The sequence below is a fragment of the Nansenia antarctica genome (assembly GCF_963989245.1).
Source record: "Nansenia antarctica genome assembly, chromosome: 14".
In the NCBI taxonomy this organism is placed as follows: Eukaryota; Metazoa; Chordata; class Actinopteri; order Argentiniformes; family Microstomatidae; genus Nansenia; species Nansenia antarctica.
In genome coordinates, this window is record NC_137684.1 from 18274560 (window position 1) to 18292511 (window position 17952).

The window sequence follows — 17952 nt, forward strand, 5'->3', positions numbered from 1 at the left end:
ATCAAACAATAAACAAGTGATATACTGTACAGTGACAAAAGCATAGATGTGTTAAATTGAGCAAAGCACTTCACTTGGCACGGTGGTTAGATTTGTGTCAGCGTCTCCCATTATCATTGAGCTTGTCCTTCATAGATTCCTACAGCTTGGCCCGTTTCCAAATGATTCCAAACAAAACCAACTGAAACAATCACTTTTATTCTGCCATTTTGGAACTCAACAGTGGTGTAGTCTACGTGATACGCAGGACTACGCCATATACCCACTAGGAAAGGCCAAGGATTTCCGTATACCCACTTAAAAATGTGCGAGGATACGTAACAGCAATTTGTGACAGAACTTTCACTTTCATTCATAAAATTCACCCCGTCTGTGTTACGAAGCACTTGACTTTTGGAACGTTGGGACTGACTATAGCATCATACACCATCAACGGGGGGGAGATGCGACATGAAATATGTCAAAATGCAGCACTATCATGCACAGATCAAGCCTATCAAGCCTTATACATTATAGATTCAGTGTCTTTGAGCCCTGGAAAAGCGCTATATAAAAACAATGAATTATTATTATTATTATTATAACATTTAATGTCAGATATATTACATTAGACAGGGAGCGCATATTTATTTATATGGCGTTCCCGAAATGAACGATATGAGGCTGGGAGGGGAAAATCACAGTATACCCACTAGAAAACACTAGACTACACCACTGGAACTCAACCCATTAGAGGTTACCTACTACTGAATTCACTTGTTAATCCACTCACAGAGTTGACTGTTGCCCTTCAGGAACAGTAGTTAAGGGTAGGCCTAGTAGTCTACAGCTTCATCTGGGTTTACTTCACAAGATGTACAGTGACCTGCGTAAGTCATGGGACAGTAAAGCATGTTTTCTTCTTTTGGCTAACTCCAAAAGTTTGGATTTGAAATAAAAAAAATGACTATGAGGTTAAATTCTCACCTTTTCTTCTAGTATTCGTGTACATAATGGTGTTTTACCATTTAGAAATGACTCACTTTGTATACATAGTCCCCCTAATTCAGGGCACCAAAAATAACGAGGCTTCTTTAATCGTATACTCAATCTTATGTGTGTATATGAGAGATCAATGTCTAGTGTTGATTCTAAGCTTTGTGTTTGCCTTTGGAGTCTGCTGTTGATGTCTGTCAACATTATGACCAAAGAGGTGTCAATGAAAGTCAAGGAAGCCATTATGAGAGACATCTGACAAACTATCAGAAACACAACCAACATCTTAGGCTTGCAAAAATCAACAGTTTGGGAGATCATTCAAAAGAAATTACAATTGCAAACAAGCTGGTAGACCTTGACAGACTTCTACAACGGATGACTGAAGAATGCTCACCATCATTAAGAAAATCAGAAATCAGACATTATTTATATAGTGCCTTTCATGCACAAATGCAATACAAGGTCAATACAACAATATAACAATACAATGAAAAAGCAACAATACAGTGAAAATAAACAGTAATATAAGGAAATGATAGTATAGGAAATAAGACACCTGGTAGAACAGAGAGACCAGTGTAGCACAGTAGGGGTAGTGGTGGTCTAGTGGATAGTGAGTTGGACTTGTGATCAGAAGGTTGTGAGTTCAAATCCCGCCTGAAACCACACCACTACTAGTGTGCCCTTGAGTAAGGCACTTAGCCCTCAGTTACTCCAGGGGGAATGTCCCTGTAATTCGTAATTGTAAGTCGCTTTGGATAAAGGCGTCTGCTAAATGGCAAAATTATAAATTACAGTAGAAGAGTGTAGATTAAAATAAGATGGATTAAGAGAATGCTAAAATAAAAAGATGTTTACAGATTGTGACACCCTCAGTTCCCCTGGCAGGCTGTTCCAGAGGCGAGGACCATAGACCCCAAACGCTGCCTCCCCGTCCTCGTTGTCCTCACCCAGGGAAGCCAGAGGATCTGAGTGATTGAGAGGGACCATATATTAAAAGCAGGTCTGACAAGTATTCATGCTCTAATCCATTGAGTGAGTTGAACAGCAATGAATGGATCTTAAAATCTATTCTAAAACTGACAGGTAAATCAATGAAAGGACTTTAGGACAGGTGAGATGTATGCTCTTTTGGTCTTGGTCAGTACACATTCTGCTGCTTTCTGAATGATCTGTCGCTTATAGTATTTATAGCTATCTTAGGTAGACCAGAAAGGAGAGCATTGCATTAATCAAGCGTGTTACTGATACATTTGGAATCTTACATCAGTAATCTCACTAAAACCGCCTTTTATCACCTTAGAAATATCGTTGGGGGGGCAACCGTTTCTCTCCCAGCGAGTCTCTCAGTATGAAACGGTTGCCCCCCAACGATATGTCTAAGGTGATAAAAGGCGGTTTTAGTGAGATTACTGATGTAAGATTCCAAATTCAAATCAGGGTCTAGAAGCATGCCAAGATTTTTTCCCAAGGGGTCTGGCATTTTGTGCCAGGAATTTTAAGTGCACAGTATCTCTCTCTGGAGCTTTGCTCTGATAATTAATAACTTAATTGCTTAACTGACTAGTTCAATTGCAAGAAATTATGTGACATCCGCACGTTGATCTGAGATATTTCCCAGTGGCAACATATGGAGACTGAAGAACACAGGTCCCACAGTGGAGCCTTGAGGAACCCCACTTGTTATGCTAGTGTTAGCCGAGCAGTGGTCACCAATGGAGACAAAATATTCTCTGCTGGACAGATAAAGTCCTAAACCAATCTAAAGTTGAGCCAACACACTTGGCACACAAGTTTCTTGTCATCCATATTCAGTCTCAGGTCATTTGCAACTTTAACTAGCGCTGTCTCAGTGCTGTATTGAGGATGAAAGTCGGATTGAAACTTCTAAAATATACAGCTTCAGTTCAGATACTCATTTTGCTGTTTAAATACTAATTTCTTGAGAATTTCTATTAAAAAGAAAGGTTTGAAATTGGCCTGAAATTGTTACCCTAACCCTAAGCACTGAAGGATCCAGGTTGCTTTTCTTTAGGATAAGTTTCACAATAGCAGTTTTCAGTGCCAGGGGGAAAATACCAGTAAGCAAGGAGGGATTTACAATCACTAGCATTTGTCTACATTTACATTTTTGGCATTTAGCAGACTCCTTTATCAGATGCTTTATCCAGGGGCGACGGTAGCCTAGACCTTAGAGAAGCCGGCTAGCAATCGGACGGTCGCTGGTTCGATCCCCGCCTCATGAGGGAGCTTAAGGTACTTAACCCCTATTTTCTCTAGGGGTGCCGAATATGGCTGACCCTGTGCCTAGAGCAAAAATACAGAATTCCAACAAGCGACTTGCATGGCAATAAATCAGTAAAAAACAAAAGGTAAGTGAATCTATCTATCCATCAGTCATTGCAAGAAAAAGTAATCTAAGCTCAGGCCAGAGGCCATTGGGAGACACAATGACCAAAACCTGAATGTACTTTATCTTACACCAATTTTGCTGCAGTTTTATTGCACATATTTCCTGCTTTTCACTCATTTTGCAGTTCTAAACCACACTTTTTGCAAAACAGTGGCACACTCTTCATTGATAAAATATATTGTGTTCACATGGAAAACACTAGCATTCAGAATGTTAAACTCAAACCACCAATGACACCATTGACTCCTCATGTGGGCAGACACCTACTTCTTTTCAATTAGCAATCATAGCTTCAGCAATAAAAGGGCCAAAAGTGAGCTCTCCTGTGTTGGAAAACAATGGATGCCAACTTTGCAGAGAGAGGTAGAGCGAGAGGAGTGAGAGTCAGAGGAAGAGGAGGCAGAGGAGGAGGATGAGGAGAAGGTGGAGGATGATGATGATGAGGAGGAGGAGGAGGAGGAGGAGGAGAATGAGCAAGAGCAAGAGGACAACCAAGAGTACAACCTAGTATTGCCGCTGATGAAATTCGGACCACTTTGGTTGACCACGTTGATAAATGGGTTTCGTTGCAAAAAGGCACGGGGAAGGAACATCATTGGCCAGTATGCCATGGTTGAGGTTCCTGGCCGGCGATGGGGGAACATCACCATGTGCTGATGTCAAATCAATCTTCAGATTTAACCCTAGAACACTAAAATCACACCATCACTAACGTCGAGTATATTTTACCCGATATAATATAACCCCATAAAACATACTTACAGTATATATACAAATATATTAAAGTACAACAATACATGGCAAATTGAGGTACTCTTTTTTTATTTTTCCCCATACAATGTCACAAACATTTTTTATCATGGGGGGGACCTTATAAAAAACCTGAATTAGGGATTCATTAGAAATATTTATTTTTTAAATGGAGCTGGGAACTTGTTCTTCAGTCCACCCATTCCTGGGACATGCGAGCCTTGTCTGGTGAAGGCACAGTTTCCCTAAAAATATATATTTTTAAATATTACATAGATAATGTATAGAGAAATATATTTTAAAAAAGATGACCCTCTATAACGTCGGGTGAAAATCACCCAAACACGTGCCTGTAGAAAAAAAACGGGATGGGAGCAGGGAAACACGCCTACCTTCGATAATGTCAGTGAGCAGCCTGAAGGTATCCAAGGACCCGCCCATCTCAGACAGCAGCAACACAATGAAAATCACATGACCACAATTGTGTGTGTGAAAATCACCTGACGTTAGTGTTCTAGGGGTAAATCCAATTGAACGTGCATTTATTTTCCTGAAGACTATAAGGCAAAAAAGACAAAAACAACAACTGAAGATGGCTGTAGTACAGGCCTAAATAAATCAACATTTTGTCCAGTAAATGTATTTCCAATGAGCCTATTCAAGTGAAATTTGCACTTTGGTATTAACTCAAACAATCCAGACAAAACATCTAAACATTAAAGTCCATAATAAAGTTATGTGTAATAATGTGAAATGAAACAGGAAAAAAGTATTGAGAGAAAACACAAAACAAAGTTACTTCAACTGAAGTTAAAGTTAGAGAAAATTACTAATTAGGAGGCAACTCTACCTCCAATCTGTGCTAATTAATTTCAGCTGGTTTAGAATATATTGATGGGCTATATATACCAAGGTGCCACACAACAAACATCTAATGATGGGTAAAAGCAAAGAGCTGTCTCAAGACCTTCGCAACCATTGCAAAACATGAAAATGGAATTGGCTACAGACGTATTTCACAACTTTTGAATCTTCCAGTAAGCACCATTGGGGGCATTATCCTTGTATCCTTGCATGTACTCTGGTCAGATGAGACCAAAACTTTTTGGCTGTCTCACAACACACCATGTTCGGAGGAGAATATCACCCGAATAACACCAACAGTGAAGTTTGGAGGTGGAAGTATCATGGTGTGGGGCTGTTTCTCCTCTCGTGGTACTGGCAGACTTCATATAATTGAAGGAACAATGAATGGAGCCATGTACAGAGAGATTCTTGAGAGGAACCTGCTGCCATCCACCAGGATGCTGAGGATGAGACATGGGTGGATCTTCCAGCAGGACAACGATCCAAAGCATACAGCAAAGGAAACTCACAATTGGTTTCAGAGAAAGAAAATCAACTTGTTGGAATGGCCCCATCACCTGACTTAAACCCAATTGAACATTTGTGGATGCATCGGAGATCCAGATTCACAAGAGGGCCCCCCTGCAATCTTCAAGATTTAAAGACAATCTGTGTAGAGGATTGGGCCAAAATCACGCCTGAATACTGCGGGCGATTAGTTACTTCATACAGAAAGCACCTTGAAGCTGTCATTACAAACAAAGGCTTCTCCACTAAGTATTGAATTAATGTCAGTTAGTGTGTTAAATACTTTTTTCTTGTTTTATTCCACATAACTTTATTTACATATGGACTTTAATGTTTAGAATGTTTTTTTGTTTGGATTGTTTGAGTTAATACCAACGTCTGGTGCAAATTCCACTTGAATAGGCTCATTGGAAATACATTTACTGGACAAAACGTTGATGTGCTCAATACGAGTGTTCTTATTTTCCCCACTGTACCAACTGTAAAACTACTTAACCTCTTCTAAAATGCCTCTTCCACCAATAGTAGGGCTTGCCTAACCAATTAACTTGGGTTCTGTAAGGGATCAAACACAGTCTTTGGTAACACAAGGGGAGAGCTGGGATATTAATTACCCGCTAAATTAATATAACTCTAAAATGATTCCTTTGCACACTGCAATATTTAGTATTCGTAAGATATTTATACCCTCACGAAAATAAAACTGGAAAACATAGGCCTTCTTTTAAAAAAAATGCTGAAGCTATTTCTTTCATGTTTGAAGCCTATCGGGGGAAAGGAAGAGATAATATTAAAGCGATGTTGATTTGAATGGCTTCCCGGGGATGTCGGAAAGGCAGGCGGTGTCTTTATGAAGTGTCTGTAATGGTTGTGGAGAGCAGACTTGTAAACAAGACTGGCATCACAGCCCTGTGGAACGCTGGCTGGGTCCCATGGGGGAACTGATTAAATCACTGTCCCCTGCCGTCACACTGACACACACACAGTCCCACATACACACACACATATGCATGCATGCACACACACACACACACACACACACACACACACACACACACACACACACACACACACACCTACTTTTACTTACTTCACCTCAGCCCATTCGTCACACTGACAGAGCCACACACACACACACACACACACACACACACACACACACACACACACACACATATCACTCTCCGCCATCACACTGACACCCACACATTCCACAGCTGACACGCTACACACAGGGTTGGCCGATTAATCTGCAAATTAAATGACTTGCAAGACTTCAGCGTGTTTTATTTTTTACACTACAAGAGCTATTTGAACAGTTAAGCGGCTTAGTCATGGGACTAAATTCAATCTGAAAATGTTGTTTCTTGGGTGATTTGAAAATAACAAATGCACAATGTTGCCCACTCACTCATCAGGTGATGTTGCAGTGTTATTGTAGGCGCTGCACACTAGATGATCCTGCCACGTATAGTGTTGAGCTACTAGTTAAGTCATTTATATATAGTATCATGGATTTTGATAAACAGTACTCTAGAAATTAAGCCATCAATTTAATTAAATCAATAAAGCTAATTGTTTACTTCAAGACAAGTGGACAAATTCAATTAAGTGTGAACACATGGCAAACAGAGTGCTTACAAACTGCTCTTAACGTTCTCTTTTGAAATAGAATAATGTGAGAAAAAGTGCCACAGTGTTTTCCAGTCAGTAGCTAGTGTATTTGAGCTATCTGATATTCATTGATTTTGTATTAATTTCAGTAATTTCAGCTGGTAAAGTGGAGACACCCAAACAAACATTCAGCGCTGCAAAACTGATGGAAATGATAATATGTGACTGCTAAAATGTACCCCCACCATAATATAATATCATTATTTAGCTTTCCCCATCATCCCAGCTATGGAGACAGTGAGTAGAACTGAGCAGAAGATTTGTTTTCAAAAATTCGTAAAGCTGTATTAGTGACTGGACCTGTGAGCCACGTTACTTGAACTAGCACACATGTCTCGAATATATACTGTATATATTGTTTAATCACGATCAACAATCTATCTTAATAGCTATATTTACGTATATAGTCTCCTATTGAGCTTCCTATACAAACTTTCTCTATTTTGTCTCCAGATATTTTCGTTGTCATGGTAGTCTGCAACTGCAATTATGCAATCACTACACCTGTGTATTACACATGGGCCCCCAGCATATAACGTCAAGCAGCACTGCAATTTCACTCAGAATGTTTACACTCTATCTCATCTGTGTTAGTTAGTTAGTCTATGTTTAGACTGACATACTATATTATGCAAGCTGTTCCTCTCAGGCACAGTATTACTGGATATTGATGTAAAATTGATGTACCTGTCCTCAAAATACACAAACAATATCCTTAGTTAACCAATCCCTGGCACAACCTACATTTCCAACTGTCATTAAAGACAAACGAAGCTCATGCCCTGCAATGTTCTAACATTTATTTTTCAAAGCTTCCTGTTTTCTATAAGCAAATAATACGGAGTGTTGTCATAGTTTCCATACAGTTTATTTTACTGTGTTGAATTGAGCAAATTCAAAGTTGAGATGACTATGCCATTTGGTAGGCTAAACTATATTGTATTTAAGTCTGAGCCATATTGAGCTTGTCTTTCCATTGGCAGCTAATACTTAATTTAGAATTAATTAAATTCATGGGTGAGCAACGCAGCAAAAAATCAATAATCCCATATAATCAGCATGCGTGACTTGAGTGAGTCAGATTTAATTGAAGATCAGTGATTAATTATTTCTTATGCCACCAGATATGACCGTTTAGAAAGTTTGGGAAAAGATAGGCTAAGAGACTTAGTTTTCAGAGTAGCTACAGGTACATTCTTCCTGATGGTAATTTGTGTGACATTGTTTGGTTCATACAACGATTAGTCACACATGCTTAATCAACATTTGGATAAAAGGTTGCCCAAATACCTGATCTGTCTGGTCTCTAATTCCTGACTGTTATGTACGACTTTAAGCACTGTTCTTCCTGACCCAGTACTTTGTTGAAAGCATTCCACTGAAAATGAGATAGAAGGCTTGCTTGGGTTTCTACCCGCAGGCCTCTGAAAAAACTAAACTAATAAGACAAATAAATGAAAAAACATACTGTACGTATATTTATATCCTCCTCCTCTAATGGAAAAATGAAGTTGTTAACATCCAGAAAGCTAAAGTAACATCCATTATCAGACAGAGCGAGCAGGGCTGGTACAGTAATAACCTTGGCGGTGAGGGGAACGAGCTGTTCCTATTCTCTGTCTGTCCATTGTGTGTACAGTAATGGAGGTTGTGCTATCTCTCTAGATCGTGGTGCTTGATTGCGATGGGGGCTGGCTGAATAGGGCGACATTAATAATCCGATTAAGATTGCATTCGCAAATAATTATAAAACTGATGAAAGGATTTGCCACTGCCAGGCCCATTGTCTGCTTCCGAGGCCTGGTCTCGTGTGTGTGTCCCTCCCGTTAAGAGAAGAACTGCCAAGCATGTTTTTTCAAAATGGAACTGCCCACTAACACAAAACAAAGAACATTGAACCTTTTCTTAAGGTCAATGAATTATGCAACTGTTCAACTAATGTTAGGACAGCAAATGTTGTTGAAGGAAATATTAAACCTTTGACGGTGTTTATTATAATGTTCGCCATATAATTCGATTTGTTTGTATGGTTTTCTTTGAGAAGGAAAGTTTTTGCATGTTTTGTTAGCAATGTGATTATGTTTATTGGATAAGGATCTCAATGACAGGGACATTATAATACATAATAGTATAATCAACAGAAATGCTGTATGTAGTTTCTGTCTCATATTATTTCATTTGTACAACATCTCAAGCTCTTCTACCACTGCCCCATACATTTAGTCCCAGTCCAAGACCTAGGCCTATTTTATGATGGAATGCAAAACAGTATTACAAAGACAAAGAAACAAACAAAATGTTGTAAGTGTTAGTGTTATCAGGCAGTCAACATGTATGTAGAATGTTTTCAAAGATCTAGTGTCACTATAAGGTATCATCATTTTGTTTAATCAATTCTAGATGCTTGGTCTAATGTAGCTACTGCCTAGTCTCACAGTAAAAGCTACTCTGTCAGCAAATCTTTCTTCAACTCTGCCCGTAGCAAAACAGTTAATGGAAAATCAGTTTGCTTGTTTTTGTTTTCTCTCTCTCTTTTTCCACCTTTGTGCTAATGATGACTTCATGGTCATTGGTCACGTCTGACAACATGGCTAATAGGATTTGAATTGTAAACATTATGGCTTGCAACTGTGTCACTGCACCAGTTCTGAGGCAACAGGGACTTGAGGGGAAGCAGGGAGGAAAGGAGGAAAGGCATGGCTTAAGCCTGAGTGAATCCTAGTGGCTGAAACAACAGATCAGTGGCTTTGCATGGATGTTTTTAGGTTGTGTTCTCTGTTTGAATTGTTTGTGAAACCTCACACTGACAATTGATGTGTGTTCAGGTACAAAAGGTATGCTTATCTACCTGTTACCAGTACCGTATGTGTGCCACATTTCTTGTGTTTACAAATAACATTCTTTTTAGTTAATACAATTAACGTATTGTTTTGGTACAGAAATGACTAGTTACTTCAAAATTAGTGATGGTTATTACATAATTGCCTGTTGGCCAATCCTGAATTTAATTTAGCTGCAAGGTCCTGGAAGTGGAGCAAAATGCAAAAATATAACCATCCAAAATAAGCAAGTGCCATTACAAGTGGCACTCTGAAAAACATGTTGGCAACCGCTTCAAGGATTAGCTTTGTTTGTGTGGTTTATACAAAATGTGACATTTCAAGTGTACTGTAGAGAGTGTTTTGTTTTGACTAGGGGCTAGGTTGTGGGCAAGGCCCTGTTTTCTCTTCCTACACTGCACCTGTTGGAGAAAGACACTTTCCTACTCTACCCAAAGGATTTCTCTTTTTCTATGAGAACATTGGCAGCACATTTTGGTAGCAGGTGTCATTTTTAAGCTGTTGTTTACAATGAGGGGAGGATATCAGATGGAATTTGTTGAGGCTTTCTGGAGGCTGTGAGTTGACTGTAGAGCTATTGGGTGTACCAGGCAACTGTAGCCTAGAGAGCTTAGATCAACATGGTGGTAACTGTCAATATGAATTCATCCATTGTAACCCCCTGCAGTAACTCTACCTCTGCTTATCCAACTTTTGTTTTGTGGAATTTGGCTTGATATCTACCAGTATCCTGTAAGGTGTCAGTTTGGAATATCACAGAGTTAAAGTAATGCTAGCTCTCTTACGAGGAATGCAGAAAGGATGGCAAAGATGGACAGTTTTACCAGCGCAGTAATATCCTTCATCATTACTCGAGCCGGCACAATGGAAGACTGATCTTATTGCAATAAGATGGGTAATCTCACATGCCACATATGCTGCTTCCCTCTGACTTTAAGCTTAATCAACTCACACGATGGAGGGAGATAAGATGAAGGGATAAAGAAAGTGTTGAAGGCAGATACTATATGAAAAAGAAAAAAATATTGTCTAATGAGCCTGAAACCTTTAAGTGTACTGTATATTAAACAGCTATTGTTGAACTGTTTCACTGTTAATACCTTTTGGGGGGTAATTTCTGACACAGCAGACATTTGTATTCAAGGCTATGCAGCAATACACCAAATGGGCCTTTTGGGTATAATTCTCTGGCACTTTAGATTGTGTATGCTACTGTTCTCTATGGCTGTTTGAGTCGCTGATTGCTTAATGGGCTTTTAATTGACCTGACGTCCTGGCATTCCACAGTCTGGAGACCAATCTAATGACACCCCATTGAAAGTACTGTATTTAGGAGGAATATGCGATTTTTGAAATATGTGACCTGTTTTTAGAGCACTATTGAGTACCGTCAAAATAGGCATATACCACAACTTCACTGACGACCTGTCCAAATATAATTTGTAGTACCTGAAATTATTTATGGAATTATGAAATGTATGTTTGGGCTTTTAACCCTTGAACTGCCACGTGTGTTTCATGTTGGTCATCAAATGTAAAATATATGAAAAGGCACAGGTGTCTCTCATGAGACCCCCTTCCCCCCTCAGAAATGACAATTTCCATGAAATATTTCATATCACAGTGCATCAGATGATGTATCCTATTCAATTCACTTTCAGAGCAGAAAAATATAACCACACACACACACACACACACACACACACGCACGCACGCGCACACACACACACACACACACACACACACACACACACACACACACACACACACACAGGAAGGTGTAAATCAGTGTTCCTGTCACATCCTCATCCCCCATGGATCCCAGTGTTTTCTAATCTGATTAGTGTGGAAGGGCTTTATGTTTGCTGTCAATCAAGGGCTTGGCTATCTGAAGGTCACTGCCTCCTTCACAGAGCTGAACCCCAGGTTGGCCTCTTTACAGATGGAAAAAAGTAAAGAAAAAAACCCTGACAATTTGATGTCTGCTTCCCCACTTTATATAACACTCAAGACTTGATATGGGCATTGACTCATTCATGAGGCATTCATGAGGGGGCATTTATGAAAATGGACATTCTTGTGTTATTCTGAAACTGGACGGGGGATGGGAAGCCTACTCACTATACATCTGTACACCGTACCAACACCAGCATCTTATGACAAAATGTCATGAGCAGTATTGCTATCACATACCATAAACTTTTTTTTAACACAGGGTTGCCAGTATCAAATCCAAACCCAGTGCTGTGCAGTCCAGTACGTGCTGCTCACTATGCAGTCCACATGGGTCCAGAAGACCAGTCTTTTTGTCTGTAATAACCCCTCAAAGGATATGACCGAAGGAATGCTCAGAGACTTGCTGGATGTGGTCAGAAAGTCAATGAACCAAACTAAAACTCAATGGAATGGAAACAATGACTCTCTGGTGCTCTGCAGTAGTGTGGTGGTGAGACTGACATGCGGCAGGGTTCCTCAACTCTAGTCCTGAGGTACTCCCCTAGGACTCCATACGTTTGGTCAAGCCCAGCACTAGCTGTTGAATGAATGAATGGTCTTTATTGTCATTGCTATAGTACAGGTACCAAACAACGAAATTTGGGAGGGGGGGCTCCCCTGGTGCTAGGAAAAAAAAAAAAAAAAAAAAAGGGAAAAGAGCTGGTTTACATAAAATAAAGGCTATGTACACTATCCACTATACTATACTATACAAATAAAACACTGTGCTGTACTCTATGCTATGCTATACCTATTCTAACATTTCCTATTCTCTGAACCTTAACCTAGGGTTGTCATATTGCACATAGTGTTATTGCACATTCATTTAAAGTGTCGCAGTTTGCAGGTTTGAAATGTACACAGTTGTGTTTCAGTATTACACTTGATTTCAATCTAGTAGCTGCCATCAAATTGTCTAGATTGTCCAGGGCCCAGAACCTAGGTCTTTGCTGTGTTCAGGGCCTGAATGGCCCTGGGGTAGAAGCTGAGCTTCAGTCTGTTTGTCCTTGCGAACATGGTCCTGAACCGCCTGTTCGAGGGCAGCCGAGCAAAGTGTTCGTACCCAGGGTGGGATGGGTCCCTGGAGATCTTGGACTGTTCCAGTGGTGATCAAGCCATTGCTTGAATTAGGTGTGCTAGGCTAGAACAAAAAAAAGAAAAACAGTGCAACCCTGGAGGTATCCGATACATTAGAAACGAGGCCATGACACTCTCCATGCAAAAATACAAATTGTACAACCATTAAAAACATCATGACGTTAGGTGTCTTACTACAACCTTCACTAGACAGAGGACTGGAGTTGAGAATCCCTGCTATACAGAAATTAAAATGTATAGAATAGTTTTGTTGCTGTCAATCTGTAGAATGGTACTTATTGAATAACTGTTCTCTTCTCCACTTCACTCATTTAGCCATGCAGTCATTTCCTTTGGTTAACCCACTGTCCCTCTTCTCTTCTGTCTCCAGCTGCTTCGAGGATGACGAACCTCCTTGCGTGGAGGAGATTGAGTACCAGACGGACAGTTGCTTTGATCTTAGCGGGAACGACCTGGACTCTGAGGTCAACGGCAACTCCTCCAGCACTGAGGAAGAGGGTGAGGAGGAAGAGCATGAAATGCCCCGAGGCGGTCAATGCTCAGACAGGAAGTCCTCCCGCCTCTTCCCTCACCTGATAAGCCAAGGTTCTCTAGAGACTCTCAACATCAGGAGGAGCTCATGCAATGGGATGAATATCGCAAACGGACAGTATCTGAGCTAAGGTCTCACAAGTCGCTCTTCTCCTTTTGTAATGTTTCTGAGGAATACTGAGAAGGAGTTTCTTCCAAAGCACTTATTATGGAAACATAACGGAATGGAATATGGAATGTTCATAACATACGGATATGGGAAAAAAAAGGTTTTTTTTACAATTATCTAATTATTATAAGAGTCAATTTGGATATGTAGATGAAATCCAAAATGGTTGCTTGTTAGTGACTTCAGATCACTTATAGTGGACTATACATTTGTATGACAGGCATGACATTTATGCATGACATGTGATTTGAAGGGATACTTACTGTAGGCATACAGTAATGCTTTGGTTCTTAGCCATAATGTATCTTTCAGAGTAAATGGGTGACGTACAGTACAGTAGTGGTGTTGATAATATAAACAGTTTTATTCTATGAGATCATATTTATATGTGTGTATAGCAAATGTATTAAATACATTTACTATACTTACAATTTGAATTTGGGTGGCGCTGTTATAATGTTTACCTTGTATTAACATTGAGTATAATTAAACAGTATTGACCTTAAAATAATTAACAGGCCACCATATGCATTGCTCCATTTTCTAATGTTCTTAAACTTCCAGTACATCTGCTTCAGTTTAACCTAGCAACACTGTATTATTTATCAATGTCTTGTGAATATTATAAAATATAGTTCTTGTTTTCAGTTCTAATATACAGTATTATTGAACATACCGCTGTGTCATTACCATAAATCGTTTCTTAAGATGGCCACCCAATTCCCGTCCCTCATACAAGTCAGAGGTTTATATCCCTCTGTCACCAACAGTGCGGTACTCACAGTCCTTTATTAAGTTTATTCTCCATGTTGTATGTATGAACTGAAGAACACTGCAATAAAAACACAGTACCTTACAGAAAATTGAAAAACGGTCTCAAGTGTCTTACTTGATATTGTATTATCTGTATCATATTTGATATTATACACCTCACTGTGGCCACACAACCAACGTGTGGTTCTCCTACCCTTTAGTTCCATTCGGGATTACATTAAAGGCCTATGGCTCCAGTCTTGAACCTTTATCCTCCTCTAAAGTTTTGCACCGGTACAATTCTCTCATGAATAAATGAATTGACTAGTGTACAAAATATGATGGCAACTCAACAGCCCATACTATTGACATCAATCCAATGCTTTTAAATGCATCAGGAGAAGTGGTACTTCTGAGTGAAGTATAGAGAATCAGTACGCAACGCAGGCCTCTGTGGAAGCTCTGACGTGTTAGGATTGGTGCCGCCAGACCGTTCCACATTGTTCCACCGCTCTTCATCAGAGATTTTAATCAAGACAACCCACCGTCCCCCACCCCCACCTGTCTGAACAGACAAGAAGCCAAGGCAGTCTGACGACCTCTGACCTCTCCCCATCGGCCCGATGACCTCACCACACACTCCATTATTCCCAGGCCACAGATAGATTTGTCCTATTTTGAATCGCTGCCTCTCTTGGCATTGTGAGGGGCTTATTTTCAGAGTGTCTCAGGAATAGAGAACAGAGCATCTCTAGGGTCTCTGGGATAGATGAGTCAAGAGGTTGTCAGGCTCTCACAATGACTGGTAGCTATGTGGCGTGAGGCTCTGCAGCCCCTGTGGACTGTCAGTTAATCCTATGGGCTGAATGGACAGACCAGAGCACTGACCTTGGGTACTGTTGATCACCTTGGCCATTGTCCATTATGGTGAGATTGTATGATCACATTTTATAGTAAGTGACCTAGAATTGCTTGGGTAGTAACACATTTAGTTTATATTAAACATGAAAAAGTTGCTGTGGTTAGCAGTGTATAGTAGTCCTATGTACTAACATTGTAAATACTCTCGCCTCAATAATGTATACACATGTTGTTACAAGTGTTACCTCCAAAACAGGTGTTGAGCAACATCATGTCAAGTGTTGCCTGCTTGGCAATTAAGATTAAGACACATCGATAAAAAACACACTGGTGTACAAAATATGTATTCATCACCCCCTAAGACGTAGTTCTTTTATGATGAAATGTTGATGACGAGTGTCGGCCACAAAACATCTCTCAATTACTATCCGTCTACTTTATCTCGTCTTATTTCCCTCGTACTAATATGCGGCGTCGGCTCCTAATCTATTTGAAATACATGCGACGACTTTGCGGTGACCTACACGCCTGTCTCAATGTGGAGCGAATGGAGCAGCAGCCGCCGCCGCGTGGCTGTCTTGGCTTGGTATTCTCATTCCCTTTACGAAGAGATCATCTAATTAGATCCTGGCAAGGCGATGGGGAGGCGAGCTACCTGAGAGCTACCGAGAGGTACTGTAAGCAGCTAGCGCTTCATTGATATGCTGCTAGCGAGGCGTAGTTCACACACGGCTGCGTTTCCTAATTAGTGTTTCATTCTGCCGCTGCCCGCCTCCCTTCACAGTTGAATCAGTCCACCATTAGCTCCTGCCGTCTCCCCACTCAACATCCCTGCAGGGAGTCCCTCTGAGGCCTTCAAAGCTACGCTCGTGTCTAGGACATTACACTATTTATATGTATCTATTTATTTATTTATTTATCACTCTATTTACTTGCTTTTGCAGACGCCCTTGTCAGCGGCTCGTTCGGATGTTAGACGTTTTACATGTTATGCGTTTGTGGAGATGAATGTTGGGTAATTTGGGTCAATAGCTTTCTTAAGTGTGTGAAGCAAGAACCTATGGGATCTAGTTTCTGTCTATGACTTGTTATTGCAGTAAGAGGCATCACACTACTTTGATAAAGTAGTTTGCTATTGATTGTAATGGACTATGCTATCATGGAATTTGATACTCAGTTTATTCATGTTGCTCATTCTTCTTGGTCTAAGGACTCACAACTTCAAATTCAGTTTAAAGATGAAACCATTTACAGGCATGATAATCGCTCACCTTTCGGCGAAATTTGCCGTTTTCAATCGAAAATAGGTGACCTACCTGAATTGTGTAGATCCGATGAGAAACTATTTTGGGGGGGGGGCTGTGGAGCGGAGACACAGAAAAAAGATGTAGCAAACATGTGCGCGTGCATGAAGGGCTGAAACTATAATGTGTGTGTGCATTGATGGATTACCGCACGAGCAAAAGGGACACAGGCCAGGAGCCAATAAGGAACCTCTTTAGCCTTATCTTTGTTGTTGTCATGGTATGATGTGCTTCACCAGCGCATTGGCCATGCGTTCTAAGCCACGTACAAGTGTGGACATTGAGAGAGTAGTTAACCATGCCTTACACCATACAGATGTATCATATTGATATGTACATTTACATTTTTTAGATTTAGTAGATGCTTTTATCCAGTGACTCTACTACGTCATCGTTTTCAACACACACTCCTGTATCGCCGACCACACAATACCAAATACGATACGGAAACTCCCTCGCAGAGTTTTCCTAAGTTCGCCGTGTCAGCTCTCAAAATCGGCGGGGTCACGTGGCCGCAGTGGTGTGCCGTCAGGGCCAGCAAGGCCTTCTCTGCTGGCCTAAACATCATCAGAATATACATTTTATTTTAATATATTTTTTCCACAAATATGTATTAATGATTCCCCATAGTCTATTCTCTTCATTTCATAGCTTTCCTCTTGGTTGCGCTGCTTCCAGTCTCCGATTGAGATTTGGAGGGCTGGCCTTTATGTTAGAGCTTTTATCCAATCAAAATGTGTTGCCAGGGGGCTCCAAAATCTGCCCGCCTGCACAATAAACCGTGCCGCGAATACGACCTGTAACTTAACGTTGAACGAGACGGTGGCCGTTAAGTGCAAACAATATCAAATCATTGTGAATTCAGCCAAATTCAGCGCCGTGACGTAGCCGACGCTGTGGAGCTATTTGGTTCTGACAGCTTTGTCATCTGTGGTGCAGAGAGGAGGACACTAATGTCTGCCACTCAGTCTCTCTGCATCTCAATGTGTTGATCAAAGCAAATTGAGTTGGAGTCTTTCCCATGCGTACTATGTACATCTCATCACTACATGTGGGGGTTGATGAAGAGCATAATTATCTGGGTTTAATCTTTCTTTCTTTCTTTTCCGGTATTTATTTGCTGATCCCGGTGAGTGCCTGAACAGTCAGTTCAGATTAGTGCAATTATGTACACTGTACTGTACCTACTTGTGGGACTTAAAAAAGCCTCTT

At 40.5% G+C, this 17952-nt stretch overlaps 1 protein-coding gene across 1 annotated transcript in view; it reads left to right on the forward strand.

Annotated features, from left to right (window-relative positions):
• agbl1 (AGBL carboxypeptidase 1) overlaps positions 1-14622 on the forward strand; it is a gene marked incomplete at its 5' end in the record, with an annotated part of 113356 nt that extends 98734 nt beyond the window's left edge. The window contains one exon of the mRNA XM_080545403.1: positions 13493-14622. Within this exon, the coding sequence (XP_080401529.1) occupies positions 13493-13784 (292 nt within the window). The 3' untranslated portion in view covers positions 13785-14622. The remainder of the gene's footprint in view (positions 1-13492) is intronic.
• Positions 14623-17952: the final 3330 nt, after the last annotated feature.